The following is a 21,137-nucleotide window of genomic DNA, read 5'->3' on the forward strand; positions in this document are numbered from 1 at the left end:
AACAACCTGTTTAAAAACTGATGTAACGAGAGGAATTTCATGGATGCAAATGAACACCTGTGAAAATTCTTAGGCAAGAACTGCTTCATTTAGCAACACCAGGTTAGCAGTTTGAGAGAAGATCTTTTTTGGGTCTACAAGCCCAAATTTACAGATTGTTTTGATACTTGAATCTGCCATAATGTTTGTTGAATAAATAATCTCTATCTTTGAGGGAGTTACTGAAATTTTTTATAATCAAAATCCTGAAAGGAATACATTTAGATTGTATGCATCTCAATGTACTCTGAGGCCTGTGGATATTTGCTGTTCTTTTTAAAGAATTTAGGCATCTTAACTCTTGGCATATAAAATTATTCTTAGGAACTATATGGATGTAATTCAAGTGTAATACCACCTATACATTTGCCAGAAATCACAGATATAAATATATATACATATATATGTGTATATATACTTTTTCTCATTTCCAGTAACAATGAAAATCCTATAACTTTTTGCTACAGATGAAAATAACTGGGATCATGAATGAAATGACCAGATGGTTGCCCTATCACCTAACAGTGAAGGTCTCCCCGCTTGACACGTTTCTGGTTTCTTTTTTTTTTTTTTGAGACGGAGTCTCGCTCTCTCGCCCAGTCTGGAGTGCAGTGGCTGGACCTCAGCTCACTGCAAGCTCCGCCTCCCGGGTTCATGCCATTCTCCTGCCTCAGCCTCCCGAGTAGCTGGGACTACAGGCGCCCGCCACCTCGCCCGGCTAGTTTTTTGTATTTTTTAGTAGAGACGGGGTTTCACTGTGTTAGCCAGGATGGTCTCGATCTCCTGACCTCGTGATCCGCCCGTCTCGGCCTCCCAAAGTGCTGGGATTACAGGCTTGAGCCACCGCGCCCGGCCTCTGGTTTCTTAAGACTTTAATATATTGTTCTTAACATTTATTTGGGCTGTATTTGCATTTTTGGAAGCTGACCAGTTTCTACACGTATCTAAATGCCTCTATTTGAAGATAGAGCAATAGAAATTGTCCCATCTAAAGGAGGAGGAGGAGGAGGAGGAGGAGGAAAAAAGGGAGTGAGAAACGTAGAGAACCTCAGGAATGTGTGGCAGAATATTAAAAAAGCTGACATTATGGATAGTTAAAGTATCAGGAAGAGAGGAGAAAAAGAATGAGATGGCAAACATTTGAAAAAATAGTGGCTGAAAACATCCTAAATTTAATAAGATGTTCACATTTTCTGATGGGATTAGTTTTGTGAATCCCAAACAGGATAAATACAAAGAAAACCAAACTAGACACATCATAGTCAAACTACTGAAAACAAACAAACAAACAAAAAACAAAAGGGAATCTTAAAAGCAGTAAATAAAAATGACACATTATATATAGGAGAATAATGATTTCAATGGTTGTGGACTCCTCAGCAGAAATTATAGAAGTCAGGGACAGTGGAATGAAATTGTTGAAGTGCTTAAAGAAAAAACTGTCAGCTTAGAAATCTCTGTTTAGCAAAAATATCCCTCAAGAATGAAAGCAAAATGAAGACATCTTCAGATATCAGAAAACTGAGATTTCATCACCAGAAGACCTGCACTTCCAGAAGCTAAAGAAAGTTGTACAGACTGAAGGGAAGTGATATGAGAAAAGGAATAAAAAGCATAAAATATTATAAATATTGGGGTAAACATCAAAGACCAATTTTCTTCTTAATTTTTTCATATATGCACAACTGTATAAAGGACATATTATAATATTGACTTAAGGTTTATATTACATATAGATAGATTATATGGCAGCTATGGCATAAAAGATGGTGGCAATGTTGGTGGTATGGCTGGGGAGGGTAAATGGACCAATAAAATTGTGTCCTTTGCCAAAACATGGATGGAGCTAGAGGCCATTATCCTAAGTGAATTAACGCAGGAACAGACAGCCAAATACTGCATGTTCTCACTGATAAGTGGGAGCTCAACTATGGGTTCACAAAGGCATACAGAGTGGTACTGTGGACACTGGAGACTCAGAATGGGGAGGCTAGGAGGGAGGTAAGGGATGAAAAAGTACCTATTGGGTACAATGTGCACTACTTGGGGTGACGGTGGGTCCACTAAAATCCCAGATTTAACTACTGTACAATTCATCCGTGTAACCAAAACCCACCTGTACCCCTAAAGCTGTTAAAATAAATAAAACCAAATTAGCTCTGTTTCTGTTAGATGAGATGCAAATATTTTCCCAAGTTTGTCCTTTGTCTTTTGACTTTGTTTATGGTGTTTCACTCATGCAGATGTTTTTGATTTTTATGTTTTTAACTTGTCATTATTTTCTTCCACGTCTTCTGGATTTTAAGTCATGTTCCCAAGGCTTTCCCACTCTGATATTATAAATGATTTTTTCCTCATTTCTCTTAGGACTTTGATTCTTTCACTTCCCACATTTAACCTTCCACCTATCCAGAATTTCCCCTAGCATAAATTGATATGGTCCCAATGTTTCTTTTTTTTTTCCCCCAAATGGCCACTCATTTATACCAACACCATTTATTGAATCGTCTTTATAGTCCCCACTGATTTGAAATGCCAGTTTTACATACCAAAGTCCTGTATGCATTTGCCTCCGTTCTGTTCGGTAGGTCTGTTCAAGCTCCAGTTTCCAGAAGTGTTGAGTGTCGCTTAAAATCTAGAAGGGCTGGTTTCTAGTTTTCCATCATTGCTCCTCTTTTCTAGAGTCTTCTGTCCTATTAGGGCTTATTGATTTTTGTCCTATTAGGGCTTATTGAATCCACATATTAATGATTTGTGGATTCAGTTTTCTTTAGTTCTAGTGAGCAACAAAAGCAACAACGACAACAACAAAATAAAACCCCCCCCCTTTTTTTTAAATCAAGATCACCTTAAATTTAAAAATTAACTTAGGACAACTTGACATATTTTATGATTTTTATGTTACTCTCCAAAGATATAATAAGTGGTTGTATTTATTCAACTCTACTTCTTTGTCCTGCAGGAACATTTTGTTTCCTTATTAAGTCTGATACTGTCTTTTGGTCTGAGACAGACATATTTTAGAAAATTGTGTTCATTGATCCCTATCTTATTAAAGACTGATTTTGCTAACTTTATTTCTATCTATTTGTTGTGAACGTACATGGGACCTTTTCTTTCGTTATATTTTCTGGCTATTAGTTTGCACAGAGGCTTGTGATTTCTGTGTATTTATTTTATACCTTGATTGCTGAATGTGTTTTATTTCTAGTAATTTTTGTTTTTAGTTGGTTCTCATGAATTTTCCAGATATCCAATTATATAATTTGTAAATAGTCATAGCCTTACCTCCTCTCTAACAATTTTTGTTTCTCTGATTTCTTTCTCTTGTCTGGTAGCTTTAGATAGTACCTCCAGAGTGTGTTAGATAATAAAAGGAAATAGTGCCAATCAGACTTTTTTCTGACTTCAAGGGAACTTCTAGTGTTTCCTTATTAAGTCTGATACTGCCTTTTGGTCTGAGATAGACATATTTTTTTAAAAAAATTATGTTCATTCATTTCTGTTTTATTAAATGTATTTTTTAAAAAAACCTCAAAAGGCAAGGTGCAGTGGCTCACACCTGCAATCTCAGCACTTTGGGAGGCTGAGATGGGAGGATCGCGTGAGGCCAGGAGTTCAAGACCATCCTGGTCAACATAGTGGAATCCTATCTGTATTATTTTTAAAAACATAATAAATAAATAAAAACCTCACAATGGAGATTAAATTTTGATAGGGCTTGTCTTACTATCTATAGATCTAGTCATATTACTTTCCCTTTAACTTATTAGTATGATATATTAATAATTCCTCCATCAAGTCGTATTTGCATTTGGGAATGTCACTTGGTCATCATATATTCTATTGGATAATTTATAATTTTTACATCAATATTTGTAAGACTGATCTGTAATTTTCCTTTATGTGTATGTGAAATTGTTACTGGGTTTTGGTAGCAGTGTTATAGTTGCTTTATCAAAATAATTTAAAAGTTTTTTTTCTTTTTCATAGTCCAGGTAGTTTAAATGGCACTGGAATGATCTGTTTTTTAAATATTTGGGAGAAATCCCTGTGAAACCCACTGGACTTAGGGAATTAGGGAGAGTGGTTCGCTAGTTTCTTTGTTTCATCTATGAAATAAATCTGCTTAAGATTTTTCTCTTTTTTGTTATCAGGCTGGTAAATGATAATCTTCCTAGAAAAATGATAATCTCATTCATATTTCAAATATAGTTGCATAGCGTATTCAAATATATTAGTATAATATATAATAATACATATTAATATAATGTATAATATAATAATATTATGTTATAATATATAGTACTTCAAACATATTTGCATGGAATATTCAAATATATTTGCGAAGTAGTCTTTTACTTCTTCTAATTTTCTGTAGTTATTGTCTCATTAGCATTTCTCATGTTATATGTTTTTAATTTCTCCCTTTTCCTTGCTTAGATTAAGCAGAAGTTTGTTTTATTTATTTTTTCAGAGAGCCAACTTTGGTTGTATTTATCAGTTTTATTCTTTTCTGTTTTCTAAATTATTAATTTCAACTTTATTTTTATTATTTCCTTTTCTAACTCCATGAGTGGTATGCTGAATTCATTCATTTTTACTTTTGTTTATTAATATAATCATATGAGGATGTGAATTTTCATCTGAACACCACTGTAGCTATATCTCAGATTCTTAGTGTTAATATATATAATTAGCTGTTGTCATAATTATGATTTATGGTAGAAAGCCACTAGAGAGTTAAGAAAATTAGTAAATTTGCTTACTTAGGATGGGCCTAAATTAAGAAGGGCCTTGAATGATAGATGGTAGGCAGAGGACTTCAGACTCAATAAAAACAGTGTTAAGAAGCCATTGAAAATCCTTGGTTAGGAAACTAACGACATACGTGTTGTTTGGAAAGATGAACAGCTCTTATAGCAGCAGTTACCTTATCTACTGCTTTGTCTTTTTCAAAACAAATGTTGGATAGGAAATGCCCTTTTCAGCAAAGATGGAAAAATGACATCTAATTATTTACTTCTCAAAGATATTGCCAGATCTTGTAAGTGATTATCCAGCTGGAACCTTCCACAATTGTTCTGAACGTTGTACTTACACTTGTTTGAAATCTTTAAGGTTCCTTTAAATGGAAAGTATATCCTAAAGTAATGAGACCGGGAAGTAGTCATTCATTTCTACTACATATTTTGTGTTATTATCACTCACTTGGAACTTACCTTTGCTGTCAAAGGTGTCTTATTTCTCTACTAGATTGTAAACTCTTTATACAAATATAATATTTTTATATTGTAGGAGGCCAATTAATATTTGTTACTAATTTATTTTACTTAAAACTGTTGTATAATTATAAAATTCTCACAGTGAGCATACAAATAATTGAAATACTCTTGAGATTATCTGCTTTATCTTTTTATTATTCCTAATTATATGGAACATTTTCAATGGTCTCATTATATTAAGTAGATAATCTACTTTATCCTGCCTTTTTAATCATTAGAGCAACTAAATTTGGATGTGTTTCATTGTACCGACGATCTCTTTTATTTGACTTTTGTGTCAAGGCCTTCCACAGTATCCATCTGCTTCTAGTTTCTTACTGATTTTGCTGGGAGAGGCAATTGGCTATAAAAACTGTATTCTTAGGTTTCTCTGCTGGTAAGAGTAGCCATGTACTGGCCAGGCGCAGTAGCTCACGCCTGTAATCCCAGCTCTTTGGGAGACCAAGGTGGGCGGATTGCCTGAGCTCAGGAGTTCGTGACCAGCCTGGGCAACACAGTGAAACCCCGTCTCTACTAAAATACAAAAAATTAGCTGGGTGTGGTGGCATGCGCCTGTACTCCCAACTACTTGGGAGGCTGAGGCAGGAGAATTGCTTGAATCCAGGAGGCAGAGGTTGCAGTGAGCCGAGATCACGCCACGGCACTCCAGCTTGGGCGACAGAGGGAGACTCAAAAAAAAAAAAAAAAAAAAAGAGAGAGAAGCCACGTACTAAGTTCTGGCCTCTGGGATGGAGGTAGAGGTTATTGAGCAGAAAGTTCCCGCTTGGGATCTGGAGGGAAAGGTTAGGGGAAGAGAATCATGTTCCCAGAAAGGATGGTAGACTAGAAAGCTTGAAGTTGTGAACAAGACTGGCTACATAATTTGCAGGGCCCAGTGCAAAGTGGACATGCAGGACTGCAGTTCTCAATTATTAATACTCTAAAAATGCCAATAGCAGAGAATTACCCTGGCATTGGGTCCACAGGTCATAGCCCCATGACTGGCTCTGAGTGTGAAGGAACTCGGGGCCGGAGGAGGCCATGATCCCAGCCCTGGACTGCCAGTCTGTTCTTTTCATAGAGTGCACAAACCTCCTTTTTATTTAAGCATCTGTTGTCTGGGTTTTCTGTTACATGCATTCCATAACTGATGCAGGTTATCATTACCCTCATCTGATAGATGGAGAAACTGGAGCTCAGACAGGTTTAGGGCCCTGTGCATGGGAGCAGATTTTGGGGTATTCACAGACTCAGGTTCCGTGAATTTGGGTGATATATTCATTCAACACGTTGTCTTTCTTTTTCCACGGAGATGTTAACATTCTGTATTTCCTGTTTCTGGCCAGATTTTGCATTCTGCAAGTTTGCTTGTTTCATAGTGCCCGCCTCTTTGTAGCCTATAGTAGGAGGAAGCACTTCATCCCATTTGTTTTTCCTCATTTACATTTAATTTTTACTCTGGAGTGAACATAATGCAGAAGTTCAGTCCACATTTAAAATATTGCTAAAAAGTGATTCACTTCCAATTCTAGCAAAATGTTTATACCTCTGATTCCTTAGTAATTCTCTTTTTGCAGAGGAAGAGTTAAGATTACATAATTTAATTAAAAAAGAAACTGGAAACATGGAAGATCGCATCTGATGTGAGTTTCTGTCTGTTTGACCTTTCAAGAGGGAAGCATGTATTGGCGATTTTTCCAGTGAGATCACAATCAGAAGAATTTATCTATCAATATATTCTTTTAATTGAGGATAAACCTAAGGATAAACAGCGTTCGTAGCTCTTGGCACATTCTGTTTATGGCCATGGGATACGCTATGGCCATTAACTGTTATTTGTTTTATTAGCGCTAGAAACCATAGCTGCGACTTCAGCCTCCAAGGGACGCCAGCGTAACAGAGGTGTTGTATTTGTTGCGTTCAAGTTCTTGTGCAATCTTAGTTTTGCTAAGCTCCCACAAAAGCACCTAACCTTGGTTAACTCCCACAAGTCAACATTTCTGGAACAAGTTTTAATTTCTTTCAGTCCTCAGTAGTGCTGGTGTGTGGGTGGGGCACGGTGCGCAGTGTGTCAGCGCAGATAATCTGTGTGTCATGCGTCATCCACCTCTCCCGTCTTTACCGGAGGAGAGAGCATCTCCCAGGGAATCAGACCTGAATTTAAGTTTAAGCTCCTAGTTAGGCCCTGACTTCCAACCTGGTTTTACTCTACACTTTGCACTGGGGTGTCAGGTACATCTGTGATTTTCCTATTTGTCATTAGTGTGGGCCCTTAGGAAGTCAATAGAGGACAGAACTCTGGTGTTCCTGGATCCTTGACTAAGGCATCATTTTAATGTCATCTAAATCTCACTATATGCCCTAGCTCTCTGGTTATGGTGAAATATTAAAAAGTATTGGCATACTGAAGGTGTCATTCAGTAGTAGTTTGAAAAACTTGGTGTTATGGGTTGAACTGTGTCTTGCCCCATGCAAATTCATATGTTGAAGTCCTAATCCCCAACATCTCAGAATGTGACTATATTTGGAGAGAGGCCCTTTACAGAGGTAAAATGAGGTCATTAGGATGGGTCCTAATCCAGTATAACTGGTGTCCTTAGAAGAAGGGGAAATTTGGAGGCAGACTCACGTAGAGGGAAGACGATGTGAAGAGACACAGGGAGGAGGCCATCTGTGCTAAGGAGAGAGCCCTGGAACCTCTTCTCCCTCACAGCCCCGGAAGGAACCACCCCTGCTGAAACCTGGACCTTAGACCTCTGGATTTCAGAACTGTGAGACATACGTTTCTGTGGTCTGAGCCACCCCATCTATGGGACTTTCTACAGCAACTCTCAAGAACTAATATACTTGGGAGCCAGGTTGGGAAAACCTTTTGAAAGGCAGACGGACTCTGTAGATAGGAGTTGGGCTATCACACCGTGCAATATTTGAAATAAGTCAACTGTGACTGACTGCACTGTTCAAAGACTAACAACAACATTTGCTTGGGCAGGGAGCTCCTAAACGTTCATCAGCATAATGTGCTATTCATGTGTGTAGAGGACTTCCGGTTTCATTCCACTTTTTAAAAATAAGGAAATTTGGGTAGGGTTTTCGTGACCTGAGTGAGCAGGGTCACACGGAGATCAGGTGAGTGGTAAAGTTGGAATACATTTGTAGCTTCCTGGTTAGTAGTCTTAGTGGTCTATTGATGGGAATCCTCTGATTCCCAATAAGAAGTGGTTATTGTTAGAGGCAGAGGATTTTTTTTCAGTACTAAAAGACTTAGCGCAGTGCCTGGCACATGGTAGATGCTAAAATTGTAACTATTGCTATTAGTGACCAGCTCTGGAAAAGGACTGCTTAAGTTAGCAGTCAGTTGAGCTCTGCCCCCATGAAATTTATATATTATTGGTGCTTAATAAAGTATTTTTATTTTATTTATTATTTTAATTTTTTGAGACTGAGTCTCACTCTGTCACCCCAACTGGAGTATAGTGGCATGATCTTGGCTCACTGCAACCTCTGCCTTCTGGATTTAAGTGATTCTCCTGCCTCAATCTCCCAAGTAGCTGGGACTACAGGCGCCCACCACCACACCTGGCTATGTTTTGTATTTTTAGTAGAGATGGGGTTTCACCATGTTGGCCAGGCTGGTCTCAAACTCCCGATCTGAAATGATCTGCCCACCTTGGCCTCTCAAAGTGCTGGGATTACAGGCATGAGCCACCACGCCTAGTCCATCAATAAAGTATTTTTAATATTAGGTCTGAGTGTGCTGCCTTGAGCAGTCTATTTACAGCTTTATTAACTTTGCACGACATTATTGATAAATCATCTCTGAAAAGACTCAACACAACATATTTCTTTAACAAATCAGAAGCATGTATGATATTTTATTTTAAAAAGTTGATGAAATAAGGAAAATTGAAGTCCAGTATCTCAAAGATACTGGATAAATATCTTAATAATTGAGCAGTAAAGTTCTAATACATTACAAACATTTTACCATTATGTTTGCCAATAATTAAGCAAAGTGAGCATCATAAGAATGAGATAAGATGTAAAATTACTGGAAAGTTTAATTCACTAGAAATGAGAAATTTTACATTTCTTATATTATCCTTTATTTGTGTACTAAATTTTTCTGGCAGAATGACTGCTTGCTGAAAAAGAAAGTGGCTTAAAGTAGGTACCTTTTTATGGTTTTGCAAATTCTGGAGAACTGAGACTGCTTCTTCCTAAACAAGATCTCCAGTCTTGCTATTAGTCTAGAATAGTGAATATATATTCAATAAATGCTTGTTGAGTGGACCAATATGTGAATGATTTTCTTGGTGGATTTCTATTAATCGAGGGAAAGGAGGTAACATGTCAATAAAAAAATGAACATTTTTACTTTCAAATAAGGAAGGCAATTTATTGTAGTGAAATTACATTGAAGTTTTATATATGACCCCCAATGCATATAAAATCATTTACCTCCACACTATAGGATAGGACATCATGAACTACAAAGAAACTCAAAGTGCTGTAGATGAGTTAATATTGATATAATACAGTTTTATTAATTTACCCAAATTTAATTGGATGATTGAAAGGACAGGTTGAAGTGTTTTTCATGAGTTTTGCTATGACCTCTGCTTTTGCTGGAGTTTTTAATGCCTTTGATGGCTCCAGACGCTCAACTCTGTTCCTTGCAGTCTGTTTCTTTCGTCTATGGTGGTGATTAGTTACTGAAAGGCTGCTTATGTGGAGTAATATATAGTTTACTCTGGTATAGAGTAAACTTACCAGGAGTTTAAACACTTCTCCCTAAATGGAGTTTGTGGAAAATGTGAAAACTGGCATGACATTTGAGGCCACATTATAAAAGCAAAGATAATTTTTAAACACTAACCAAGAGAAAAGTGCCCCAGGAAGCAAGGAACAGCAATGTACTTCACTGCAAATCCACAAACGTATGCAGGGATTATTAGACATTCTTTGCACCTAACACCTTATCTATAATACATTTTATACATTTGTTACATATTGCACAAATCCGGGTACACACAGACTATCTGATGCACCATGGCCATGGTGTAGCTATCCTCACTGAGGAGGGCTTTGCACAACGTTCTAAAGGAGCTTATTCAAGACCTTTTAAAACCACAATCTAAAGGCAGTTCTTTTTTTTTTTTTATTGAGACGGAGTCTCGCTCTGTCTCCCGGGCTGGAGTGCAGTGGCCGGATCTCAGCTCACTGTAAGCTCCGCCTCCCAGGTTCACGCCATTCTCCGGCCTCAGCCTCCCGAGTAGCTGGGACTACAGGCGCCCGCCACCTCGCCCGGCTAGTTTTTTGTATTTTTTTAGTAGAGACGGGGTTTCACTGTGTTAGCCAGGATGGTCTCGATCTCCTGACCTCGTGATCCACCCGTCTCGGCCTCCCAAAGTGCTGGGATTACAGGCTTGAGCCACCGCGCCCGGCCTAAAGGCAGTTCTTTACAAGTCTCATTTACAGATAGCACAAGCTATGGCATGGCGTATGGCCTCCCTCCTAAATATACGATTCTTTGGCATATTGGAACTGGTCAGCCTCAAAGACCGGCTGGCTACATCGTCGCATGAGACAGTCCCGCTTATTCCTCTGCACGGACTCGGAGACGGTCCTCAGCGGGAGGAGCTCAGGTCTCCCTGGGCCAGACACGTGCCCCAGAGAGTCCCAAGAAGCATGGATAGTTCTGCTCTGTTTCCATCGCTCAGGCAGGGGAGAGAGTTCATGGCCAGGGAGCGGCTCTTTGCTGTCCCTGTGTCTTGAGTCCCCTGCGTGGTGAGCTGGTGGAAGAGGGGGTAGGAGGGAGTCCACCTCCAGCATCCTCGCCCTCATGCTCCGCACAGTCATGCTCCCCACGGTCTGGCTCCCGTAGGCCGCGAGTTGGGCTGCCGGGCCCTGCATGGCCTCTTCATAAGAGGGTGGGCTTCCAGGCCTCTCCCAGTCAGCTCCCTGGAACACATCATCCACCGAGAGGGCGTGGGGTCTCAGGCAGAAGCCGCGGGTTGTTTGATTGTGGGTTTCAGACCCATTTTCCTGCACGATTCGGCCGGCAAGCTGGCTTTCCTTTCTAACACCCCTTGGGACGTGGTCCCTGGTAAAGTCTTGCGATTTCCCAGACCCTGTGCTGAGGTTTCTGGTCAGCACTTTTTTGTGAGGGGCAAAGGAGAAAGACATGGAGTGCTTTTTAATTTCTCTGCTGGGCTTGCCTTTTTCTGTCTTTGTGGTGAAAGACTGATGTCTGCTGAAGAAATTTCTTTTGGGACTGGAAGGAGAAGCCACAGGCGAGCTGTCAGAGGACGCGTCCAGCGAGCCGCTGGAGAAGGCTTTGGGAACCAGTACCCTTGGGAGCACCGAACCCGGGGTCAAGTTCTTGATCTTCAGGTCCACCGGCCTCTTGGTTTTGCCTTGCACTGCAGGGAAGACCTCCTCTGGAAATGGGTCTTCAGCCTCCTCCCTTTCCAAACGAGAGCCTACCCGGGGCACGGGGAAGTCCCCTTCACTCTTTGTTAGTGTTTGGTTTGTCACCCGGCTCTCAAGGCACTCCTGGGAGGACGGCATGCTGGGCTCTGAGTACCTCCTATCGGGCTGTGCGAGGGAGCTTTTCAGCCTGGCCACGGTGCTCACAATGGGCCCTGGGCTGACCTCTTGGGCATCCTGTGGGCCCCCACTATCAAAGCCAGCAGCTGTGGCCATGGGCACCTGGGGCTGCCTGCTGGGAGAGCTGATGCCACTGCTGCTGTTGGATTCCACATCAGGATCATTGCTGTCATAGGCTGAGTCATTCTGCAGGGTCGACACATCTGGGGGAAGTCAAGGAGCAGTTGAACATTTGTTTGGGTTTATTTATTTATTTATTTGTATTTGTATTTGTATTTGTATTTTTGAGACAGAGTCTCGCTTTGTTGCCCAGGCTGGAGTGCAGTGATGTGATCTTGGCTCACTGTAACCTCCTCCTCCTGGGTTCAAGCAGTTCTCCTGCCTCAGCCTCCAGAATAGCTGGGATTACAGGTGCCCACCACCATGCCTGGCTATTTTTTCTATTTTTAGTAGAGAGGGGGTTTCACCATGTTAGCTAGGCTGGTTTCGAACTCCTAATCTCAGATGATATGCTTGCCTTGGCCTCCCAAAGCGCTAGGATTATAGGCATGAGCCACCACGCATGGCCATTCAGGTTCTTTTAGAAATGAACTTTGCTACAGTTCACCCTGCTCATACCAATCAGGGCACTAGGTGATTTATTAGCAGAACTACTTAGGGACTTGATATGATAAGAAATGTACCATATAAAAAGTTTGTTTCTTTCTGAATTTATTCTGAGATCAGAAGAAAAATAGGGAAAGGAAATGAGTAAAGGAGAGAGGAAGGAGAGAAAGAGAGGAGACAATAAGAAAAGAGAGAACAGCATTTCACTGCAAATTTATTGACCTTAATTTTTAAAACTGCTCCTTTTACTGGACCCATTTCCATTGTAATGGAGTCGTATCCTATGAAGTGGAAACAAAAGTTTCTCACCCAACTCCAGAGCTAAAGGTGACTTAGTGAAATCAGCAGTGATTTGTGATGAACACTGGGAAGGGGCAAAGACTATCTGCGGTCTGAGAGGTGCTGCAGGAAAAGCCCGGAGCAGGGTTTTCATGTTTAATGACTTCCTAATGGACTGGAGTCTAGTCTGACTTGGGGATTTGTGAAGGTACCTTCTGCCTCATATATCAGAGATGCTTTACATGACTGGCAGACTGGCATGAACTTTTCCCTACAATCGTAATCAAATGATAGCACATTCCATACCTGAACTGTCAGTGTGCTCCAGGGAGTCAACAGAAGTGATACTGGAATGCACTGGAATGTTCTCCCCAAATATTTCAAAGCAGTTATCAATGAGGAATTCCACCAGTGTCTTCACCTGTGAGGAAAAGTAAGCAATTTGTCAGCTTGAAGACTTTTTTTTTTTTTTTAAGGGAGGTGAGGAAGAATGGGGACACAGTGGAGTCACGTGCCAAAATGAGAATTTGAGATCTTTATGTGTCTGAAAACAGCATACAGAAATTTGGTAACAATCAGATACTTTTTATTTTTGTGAGACAGGCTCTCACTCTGTCGCCAGGCTGGAGTGCAGTGGCGTGATCTCGGCTCACTGCAACCACCACTTCCTGGGCTCAACCAATTCTCCTGCCTCCGCCTTCCGAGTAGCTGGGACTACAGGCATGTGCCACCAGGCCCAGCTAATTTTTTCTATTTTTAGTGGAGACGGGATTTTGTCATGTTGCCCAGGCTGGTCTCAAACTCCTGAGCTCAGGCAATTCGCCTGCCTCGGCCTCCCAAAATGCTGAGATTACAGATGTGAGCCACCACGCCAACAATCATATACATTAAAGTTAGATACTCCTTGGTGTTTTGAGACATGCATTTTAAATTTAAGAACATACAAAAAATTAAAGTATTAGTAAAATTTTCATTTAAGTAAGTAGTTTCTCAAATCGATAGACTGCTAGACTGTGGCGTACAAAACACAAAAACAAAAGGGCTTTTTTATATCGGGAGAGAGTGATGTAAACACTCGCAGCACTCATCTGTGTCACAGATGACAGAAGACACAGATTTATTCAGTTTCATTAGATACGTGTATCTGAGGGAGTGGAAATATGACAAAAGCATTTTGCAGTTTATATTTTCACTGTGATGCTGAGTCAGTTGGAGACATTCAGAAGCATTTTATTGCCTGGATTTGGCAAACAGATGCAGAGATCATAAGTTGGGGATTTCTCATCAGTAACCAGAACAAACCTTGTTGTTCAGGTCCTTCTGGGCTTCAAATGACAGACACTGGTCGTTCTCCAGGGTGAGCATGTTGGGTCCAATGCAGATAGCCAGGTTGCTGGAGTCCATCCTGTTGACCTCAGAGTTCTTGCTGATGAGGTGCAGCACATAGACCAAGTGCTTGAGCAGCAGGAGGTTGGGTCGGGGGAGCTTATCTGCAACCCTGGAATAAAGTGAAGGAATGTTAGTTTTCAAAAAGGCTAATGGTCTTCAGTGTAGCAAGCTGAGAGTTTCTGCCGAAACCAGACTTCCTTTAAAATGAGGAAGGTGCATTTTCACAAGTAATATTGTGAAATGCTCATTCAGACACTTTCAGTGGCAACTGACACAGAGTGAGGCTGGTTAACCGCAAGGTCTTGAGGAGCTAAGAAACTGGCCTTTATAATTGGGACACCAATAACCCAGCCCTTTATTATTTATACAGAGCTTAAATTATGAAGCCAATCTGCATTAAAGACCAGAGTTTGCCTTTATATTTAGAAAATAGTTTTGTTGAGTAATCATTTAGCTATGTAGAATTTCTTTCTGTTTCTAACACGGCTAGACTGGTTTTCTTACCTTAAAACAAAAACAAACTATAATCACCAAACGAAGATGACACATTTTTACAATATTCTGAGAAATCTATGAAGACTAAATCAGTTTCTCTTTTTTTTTTTTTTTTTTTTGAGACGGAGTCTCACTCTGTCGCCCAGGCTGGAGTGAAGTGGCGGGATCTCAGCTCACTGCAAACTCCGCCTCCCAGGTTCACGCCATTCTCCTGCCTCAGCCTCCTGAGTAGCTGGGACTATAGGCGCTCGCCACCTTGCCTGGCTAGTTTTTTTTTTTTTTTTAGTAGAGACGGGGTTTCACCATGTTAGCCAGGATGGTCTCGATCTCCTGACCTCGTGATCCGCCTGTCTCGGCCTCCTAAAATGCTGGGATTACAGGCTTGAGCCGCTGCGCCCGGCTGAGTAAATCAGTTTCTAAGGGCATGTTCATAATAAGGCGGCACTTCAATCGCAACATTGTTCCTAATGATAAGAAATTAGACTTCTTAAAGTCTCACTTTTTCAAAAAATGAAATGGTGATTCTTTTCATTTCTCAGAAGAAGGAATTGTTATAAAAATGCTTTATGTCTAGGTGGAAACTCATGGTGATAATCTTAGAATATTCATTTTGGGACAGACATTTTAATGTCTTCACTTCTATACATATGTCATTGAAAATATTTAGCCATGTGGGACAATTATAACATATAGATAGACTTTCATAGGATGTGATAACCGTGCTGACATTTCAAAGCTTGGGTTTTAGCATTCTCTAGTCACTAACAGATCACACTTTCCATTGCATATGTTATTATTTTTACTCTCACTGGAATTTGTTATTATACAGTTTTCATTTTGGTTAATTATAAGAGGATTAAGTATGCTATGAAATTTTATGAGCAAAACAACCGCCCTCCACCCCATTGCCTGGCTGCATCCTGAGGGATGTTTTATGGGAGAACTGTTGCCTTGCATGACACCAGTCAATGTAGCTTAAAGATAACCCCAAACTCCTACACTTTTCTGGCAAGCCTGTGTTACAGTTTTCAGGTCTGATTTTATCTCACACTTTTTTGAACAGCTTACATTTTTAGACTTCCCTACCTCTTGGGATTTGTGAGGGTTGAAATTCACTTCCTACGTTTTGAAGAAATATTTCCTTTCATTTGGCTAAAATTAAAATTCAAAAGTCCAGGGCACCCTCAGGTTTTTATTCTGAGAGTGGATAAGCAATTCCACTCAGATTCCCTAGACATCACAATTCTCATAAAACAGGGATCATGAAGCATTTACAAAGTTGTGTAAAGAATCAGAAGACGGAGGTGATGCGGCCTGGCAATCACTGATGACTTTGATGACTTACTGTTTCAGGGCCTCGATTCTGTCCTCCTCGTCCTGCATCTCCAGAGCGCCCATCCACTCCTCAAAGAGGTCACTTGAAAGTAGCTTCCGGGGGATACTTCTGAGGAAGTCCTGGGGGATGAGAGTGGGCTATTGGCCTATTGGTACTGTATGATGTCCCATGTCCTCGTTTTCACCTGGTTTTCGTTCCATCACAGGGTGCTCTATGCTTAGCCCATCATAGATTGTGCCCCTTCATTCCTGCATTTGGTTAATCCAGGGAACCCTCTCTGCAACACCCTTGGCCTCTCTGCGACTTTCTAACATCAAGCAGAGTCAGAAGGCACCCAGGTGGGTGTGTTCTGAGGGGCCACTGGATTTTGGCATATGGATTCTGCCATGGAACAATCAAATTGCCTGTTGTTGGCAAAGTTTTGGGAGAGCAGAATGCATTGCTTTCTGTTGGAATCCGAGGTCACAGAAACAGAGGTGCTTACTAAATAAATAAATAAATGAATAAATAAATAAAGGGCTTAATGAAAAAAAATTAAGCTCCAAGATCAGTGTACCTTGCTGTGTGGAGAGAAGAGCCTATTTCTTACATCCTGAGAACGAGTGTGCCAGGGCCCCTTGGCAGGTTATTTGGCGCAAGCGTGTTGAACTCACCTTAAAGACCACAGCAAGGAGGTGCACGGGGAGGCTTTCCAGATCCACCACATCCCCAGAGTTGAGCTCCTCCTTCAGCTCCTTGCGGGCTTTCTCGTTGGCTGCTCTCCTGAATATCCCTTCTGTTGAAGGGCCTTTAAGGCATAGAATAGTGAGAATGTCCTAAAGGAAACAGCAATAGGAACAGGAAAGGGTTACCCTTGGTTCGAAGATACACACTCTGCTGCTACTAATGCATGAAGATCTATGCTTAGGCTGCAGAAAGAATTAAAATAGTGTACATGAACAGTTTCTAACGTTACTTGTCATAAAATATCATCACCCTAAAAGTTAGTTATCTTCTCTAGTATACTGAGATAGTCTTACCAGGAATATTAATGTCAGATTTTGCTTTCAGTTCAGTTGCTATCAATGGCCTTCCTCAACCCTGCTATTTTTCTAAGAGGAGGCAAATTGTGAAAGCTCTAATTTTGCACTTTGTAAAATCACTTTGGAGCTCTCTCATTTCAAATACTTCCATATGAACATTGGATTTTGGATCACAAAGTCTATATTCTGTTGCCCCTTTAGACTTTTCAGAAGCTACAAATCTTCAGCATTCTTCACTCTGTGAAGTCAGAGAAATGGAGGGACCATAGCTCTGAGCTCATTGGCAAATACAACTAATTTCAATTTCTGGAATAGAAGCAGTCAGATATTCTAACTGCATGCGTATGTAGGAGTGCCATGTCAAAGAGTGGAAAATATGGAAGATCAGTCCCTACAAACTTCATAGGAGAATGATATTCAGATTTCCCGAGTATTTTGCATGTCCAACTGAAAACTGAAGTAGGTTTATGAGAAAATGCATGCCTACCTGGATGGGTCTGGGGAGTGTGTCGCTGCCAGCACAGATAATTGACAAGGGCTGATCAAATAGTGATGCTTTCAAGTCTGTCTCCAAAGCCCCAGAAAAATCTGATGCAGGGGAGAGCCTTCTCATGAGAAAGGGCCAGGACAGCACCTTCTTCCTCTTCTTAACTTCTACAGCCAAGAAAACAAGGCAACGAGAAAAATTAGACTACAGTGTTAATAAGCAAAGATCCAGGTAAGAAAATGGGTATTGTTGGCCACATAATGTGGTCGATAGTATATGCCATGTGAGAAAAATAATTTTGAAAACTTAAGAAAGCAAAGGGCGTGAATCTTAATCTAGAAAAACCAACCGATAAACAACCACACTGTTACCAGGGCAACCAGTTCCCTAAACAGCAACACCAGGGTTCCTCAAAGCCTCCACCTTTCCTGTTTTCACTCTTTCCAGCTGTTTGCTGCAGAAAATTAGCAAAACCTGACTGTGCAGATCATAAACAACCATCTTAACCTACTGGCCTGAACAACTATAGAGGAAATTTCTGATATGTAATAGATTATTTTGATTTCTTCCTTTAATTGGCGAAGAAAACGAAACTTAAAAGGTGAGGAAGTGACTTGCTCAGCACCTCTTCGAAGGCACATAGCAGGGCTGGCTCCAGCCTTTTGCAGCCTCGCAGGCACTACATAGCCACTAGAGGGAGCTAACACCATTCTTCCTTCCAGGTGACTGGTCACCTGGGTTTTCCAGGTCGCTGCTTTAGGACAGAGGCAAATACGAATCGCTGCAGGAAGGCTTGCACCTACATCTGGCAACTGGAAATTATCAGCAAAACGTTATCAAGATATTCTGTCCTTCCAAAATCCACAAGATGTGTGTGCAATGGATACTGCAATCTCAAAAGTTTCCTTATTTCTTTTCTTTTCCTTCCTTCCTTCTTTTTTTTTTTAAACTAATTATAAAGGCTATATTTTCTAAATGCATTAGCATATGTTTCTGTACATTTTAGATTGGCAAGTGGAAGCGTGATGAGAAAGAAGTGGCCTGTCTTTATGGTTCAGGAGAACTGGGTCAGGGTTACGCTGTAATGAAATGCATTATGAAAACAATTGAGAGCGAATGGTGGGTCCTTTGGGATTTGAGATCAGCAACAGTTGCTTCATAGGCTCTTGGATGCATTCTCCGTAAGAGAAGGAAGAAAATGGAAAAGACACTGTGTGTTTTCAAATGTGTGCATGTTAATTGTCGAAACATACATGGCCAGGAGATGGAACCGCATTAAAAACCCTTGGCGGAACTGGGGGATTCTCTATGGAGAGGCTCTTTCCGCTCGCAGCACTCCCGGCCCTAGTGAGTTGGAGCATACCTGCCATTTAAGGGTTAATGTTCTGCGGTCTTTAACAGAACACTTATACAAAAAAATTCCTAGTAGAGTAAAATCGCTGTGGTTTTGCAAACCAAGAACACTGGTTGTTAGCACTTACATAAAAGATCAGTATGTTTTCAAAACTCACCAATGAGCTGGCAAATACTGTCTTCACTCTCACATGATGCCAACAGGGGATGTTCCTTGATATCACCCTAAAAACATTTTTATTTCAGTTAAATATAGTGACTGAAGAAATCTATCGAGTCTTTCCCCACAAAACACACATACAACATTTTATTCATATTAAAAATGAAGTCAGTAGAGTGTACTGATGTTTTTTCTAGCTTCTAGAAGCAATATTAAAGTCTTGATTGTCATCATATAAGATCCTAATTAATGTGTTTAATTTACTACATATGTGATGTTAATTTACTACTCCGATAATTAATATTCAACCCAAATAATATTCAATAAAACACAGTTTTCCACCTTCTCACACTACAGATAAAAAGTTTCAAAAATTGCTTTCTTACCTCTGATTGACATTCGATTAGTGTCTCCATATTACTGGCATTTAGTGTTTTTGACTAAAAGAGAAAAAATAAAATTAGGTAAATATCTTTTGGCCCTTGCCTCTAGGAAACGTGAATTAATAAATGTGAGAGTGTCACTCACAGCATTGTGGCTGCTTCTCAGCTTCATCAGTATTGGGACTGACTGTCCAGGGGTGAATTTCACTCCTGTGCGGCTGTGGCTCTGTCTACAACGAATCATATGGAAAGGAGTTAGGAGGAACACACAGTAGGTTGACCACTTTCAGCACCACTTTGCCAAAGCACAGAGTTTGAAACCATTTATTTATTTATTTTTCTATTTTGCTACATTTTCAATTGCCTTTACTTTAGAAAAAAACCTATTACATAGATAAGTTTTCATTTAAAGTCAGTTCTGTGTTACCAGATGTCATAGGTTGCTAAGAACAGCATCTGAACACAATTATTTCTAAATTATTTAAGCCAACTATCTTTACCATTCTAAACGTTGTTACCAATTTATTCCATTCCCATTAAGAGATAATTTGGATATCAATTACATTAACATTTTAAATTAACATTAACATTAACTTTTTTGGGGGAGTTCTCACTATATGCCAGCTATCGTAGTAGGTGCTTTGCATGGATTTTCTTATCTAATCCAAAAAGGAAAAAAAAAAAATGTATCCCCAGGATGCTATAATAGTAAACATGAAACAAAGACAACATTTATAGAATCCCTACACCAAAAAGGTGCAGCCTTCACGCTGAAGCAAAGCTTTCTTTGTCCTGAGACTTTATAAAGTGAGGGGATATTCCACGGGATAGCTGTTTTCTGTTGCCTGTGATCTGAGTGACCTGTGACTGGCGAGGCAGCCTGCAATTTCTAGGCATGTTAATATATAGTACTTACCCTCGGAGGGTCTCTAGCCAGAGTTCTTTTACATCCTGTGAGCTGTAAAGAATGGGAGAAAGAGCATGACACTCTGCTCCTTCTAGTCCACTGGGAGAGAGAGAGACTGAGCCGGTCTCCCTTCACATGCTCTGCATTATAAGCGAGGGGGCGGGCAGGTGGAAATTCAGAATATTACAGAGACCGGAAAGAACATCATGGGCTGTCACACAGACGGAGCCAGCCAGACACTGGAGAGCTCTCACTTCCTCATTCCTTTTAGGGCAGCTATGTCTTTTTTTTTCTCTTTCACTTCAAAGTAAAAAATCTGTAAACTACTAGGAGTGGAAAAGATGACGTTCAGCCCATAGGTGAAGGCTCTGATTAATGTCATAGGTGGGATGTGTGAACAAGAAATTGTGTTATTCTGTGCATAAACATCACTTTATTTTCTAAAGTGGTAATTTCAAGTGCCTTTTTTTGCGTCCTGTTTGGGTGCTGTTCCCCCGCCCACGTGCCATCCGCTCTGTCCACCAGCAGCACATGTTGATTAGCATCCCTGGATGTGGGACACTGTTACAGAACTAGAAAGAAACCCAAGACAGTCCCTTCTTTGAGGAACAGTCACCATCTAAAGCCATGTTAGTTTCCTTTGGAAGTAGGAAGAAAACTCCCTCGAGTCAGTTGTCAATACAGTAACCCCCTTCTCCTTTCTGTAACTCCTGGTCAAAAGTATTGATGCTTAATTTACAGTCAGAGCAGCTGTCATTCTGACATGGAAGGAAAACAAAAATTCCTTTGATCAGACCAATTTAAA

General features: G+C 40.4%; 1 protein-coding gene and 1 long non-coding RNA gene across 2 annotated transcripts; one reads left to right on the plus strand and one right to left on the minus strand.

Annotated features, from left to right (window-relative positions):
- The first annotated feature begins 1,853 nt into the window (after nucleotides 1-1,853).
- On the plus strand, nucleotides 1,854-18,509 carry LOC105519434. The gene is made up of 3 exons (XR_001002965.1): nucleotides 1,854-1,904; nucleotides 16,226-16,358; nucleotides 17,253-18,509. It is a non-coding gene; the product is annotated as an uncharacterized LOC105519434 (long non-coding RNA).
- Nucleotides 9,159-20,484, minus strand: TAGAP (T-cell activation RhoGTPase activating protein). The gene is made up of 11 exons (XM_011952778.1): nucleotides 20,342-20,484; nucleotides 19,571-19,651; nucleotides 19,429-19,482; nucleotides 19,041-19,107; nucleotides 17,530-17,696; nucleotides 16,674-16,835; nucleotides 16,030-16,139; nucleotides 14,103-14,298; nucleotides 13,107-13,221; nucleotides 10,752-12,118; nucleotides 9,159-10,440 (listed from the first exon to the last, which is right to left on the minus strand). Exons 2-10 carry the CDS (start codon nucleotides 19,595-19,597, stop codon nucleotides 10,821-10,823), a joined length of 2,196 nt encoding a protein of 731 aa, XP_011808168.1. The 5' UTR covers nucleotides 19,598-19,651; nucleotides 20,342-20,484; the 3' UTR covers nucleotides 9,159-10,440; nucleotides 10,752-10,820.
- Nucleotides 20,485-21,137: the final 653 nt, after the last annotated feature.

Source organism: Colobus angolensis, unplaced genomic scaffold, assembly GCF_000951035.1.
Source record: "Colobus angolensis palliatus isolate OR3802 unplaced genomic scaffold, Cang.pa_1.0 Scaffold35, whole genome shotgun sequence".
NCBI classification, from domain to species: domain Eukaryota; kingdom Metazoa; phylum Chordata; class Mammalia; order Primates; family Cercopithecidae; genus Colobus; species Colobus angolensis.

Excerpts from the sequence above, each read along its gene's own strand:
- TAGAP (XM_011952778.1), bottom strand. The coding sequence starts at position 19,597 with ATGAAGCTGAGAAGCAGCCACAATGCT. Across the intron at positions 13,222-14,102 it reads AGAAGGACCTGAACAACAAG|GTGAAGACACTGGTGGAATT; the intron begins GTTTGTTCTGGT and ends TTTTCCTCACAG. Across the intron at positions 12,119-13,106 it reads GGAGCACACTGACAGTTCAG|ATGTGTCGACCCTGCAGAAT; the intron begins GTATGGAATGTG and ends GACTTCCCCCAG.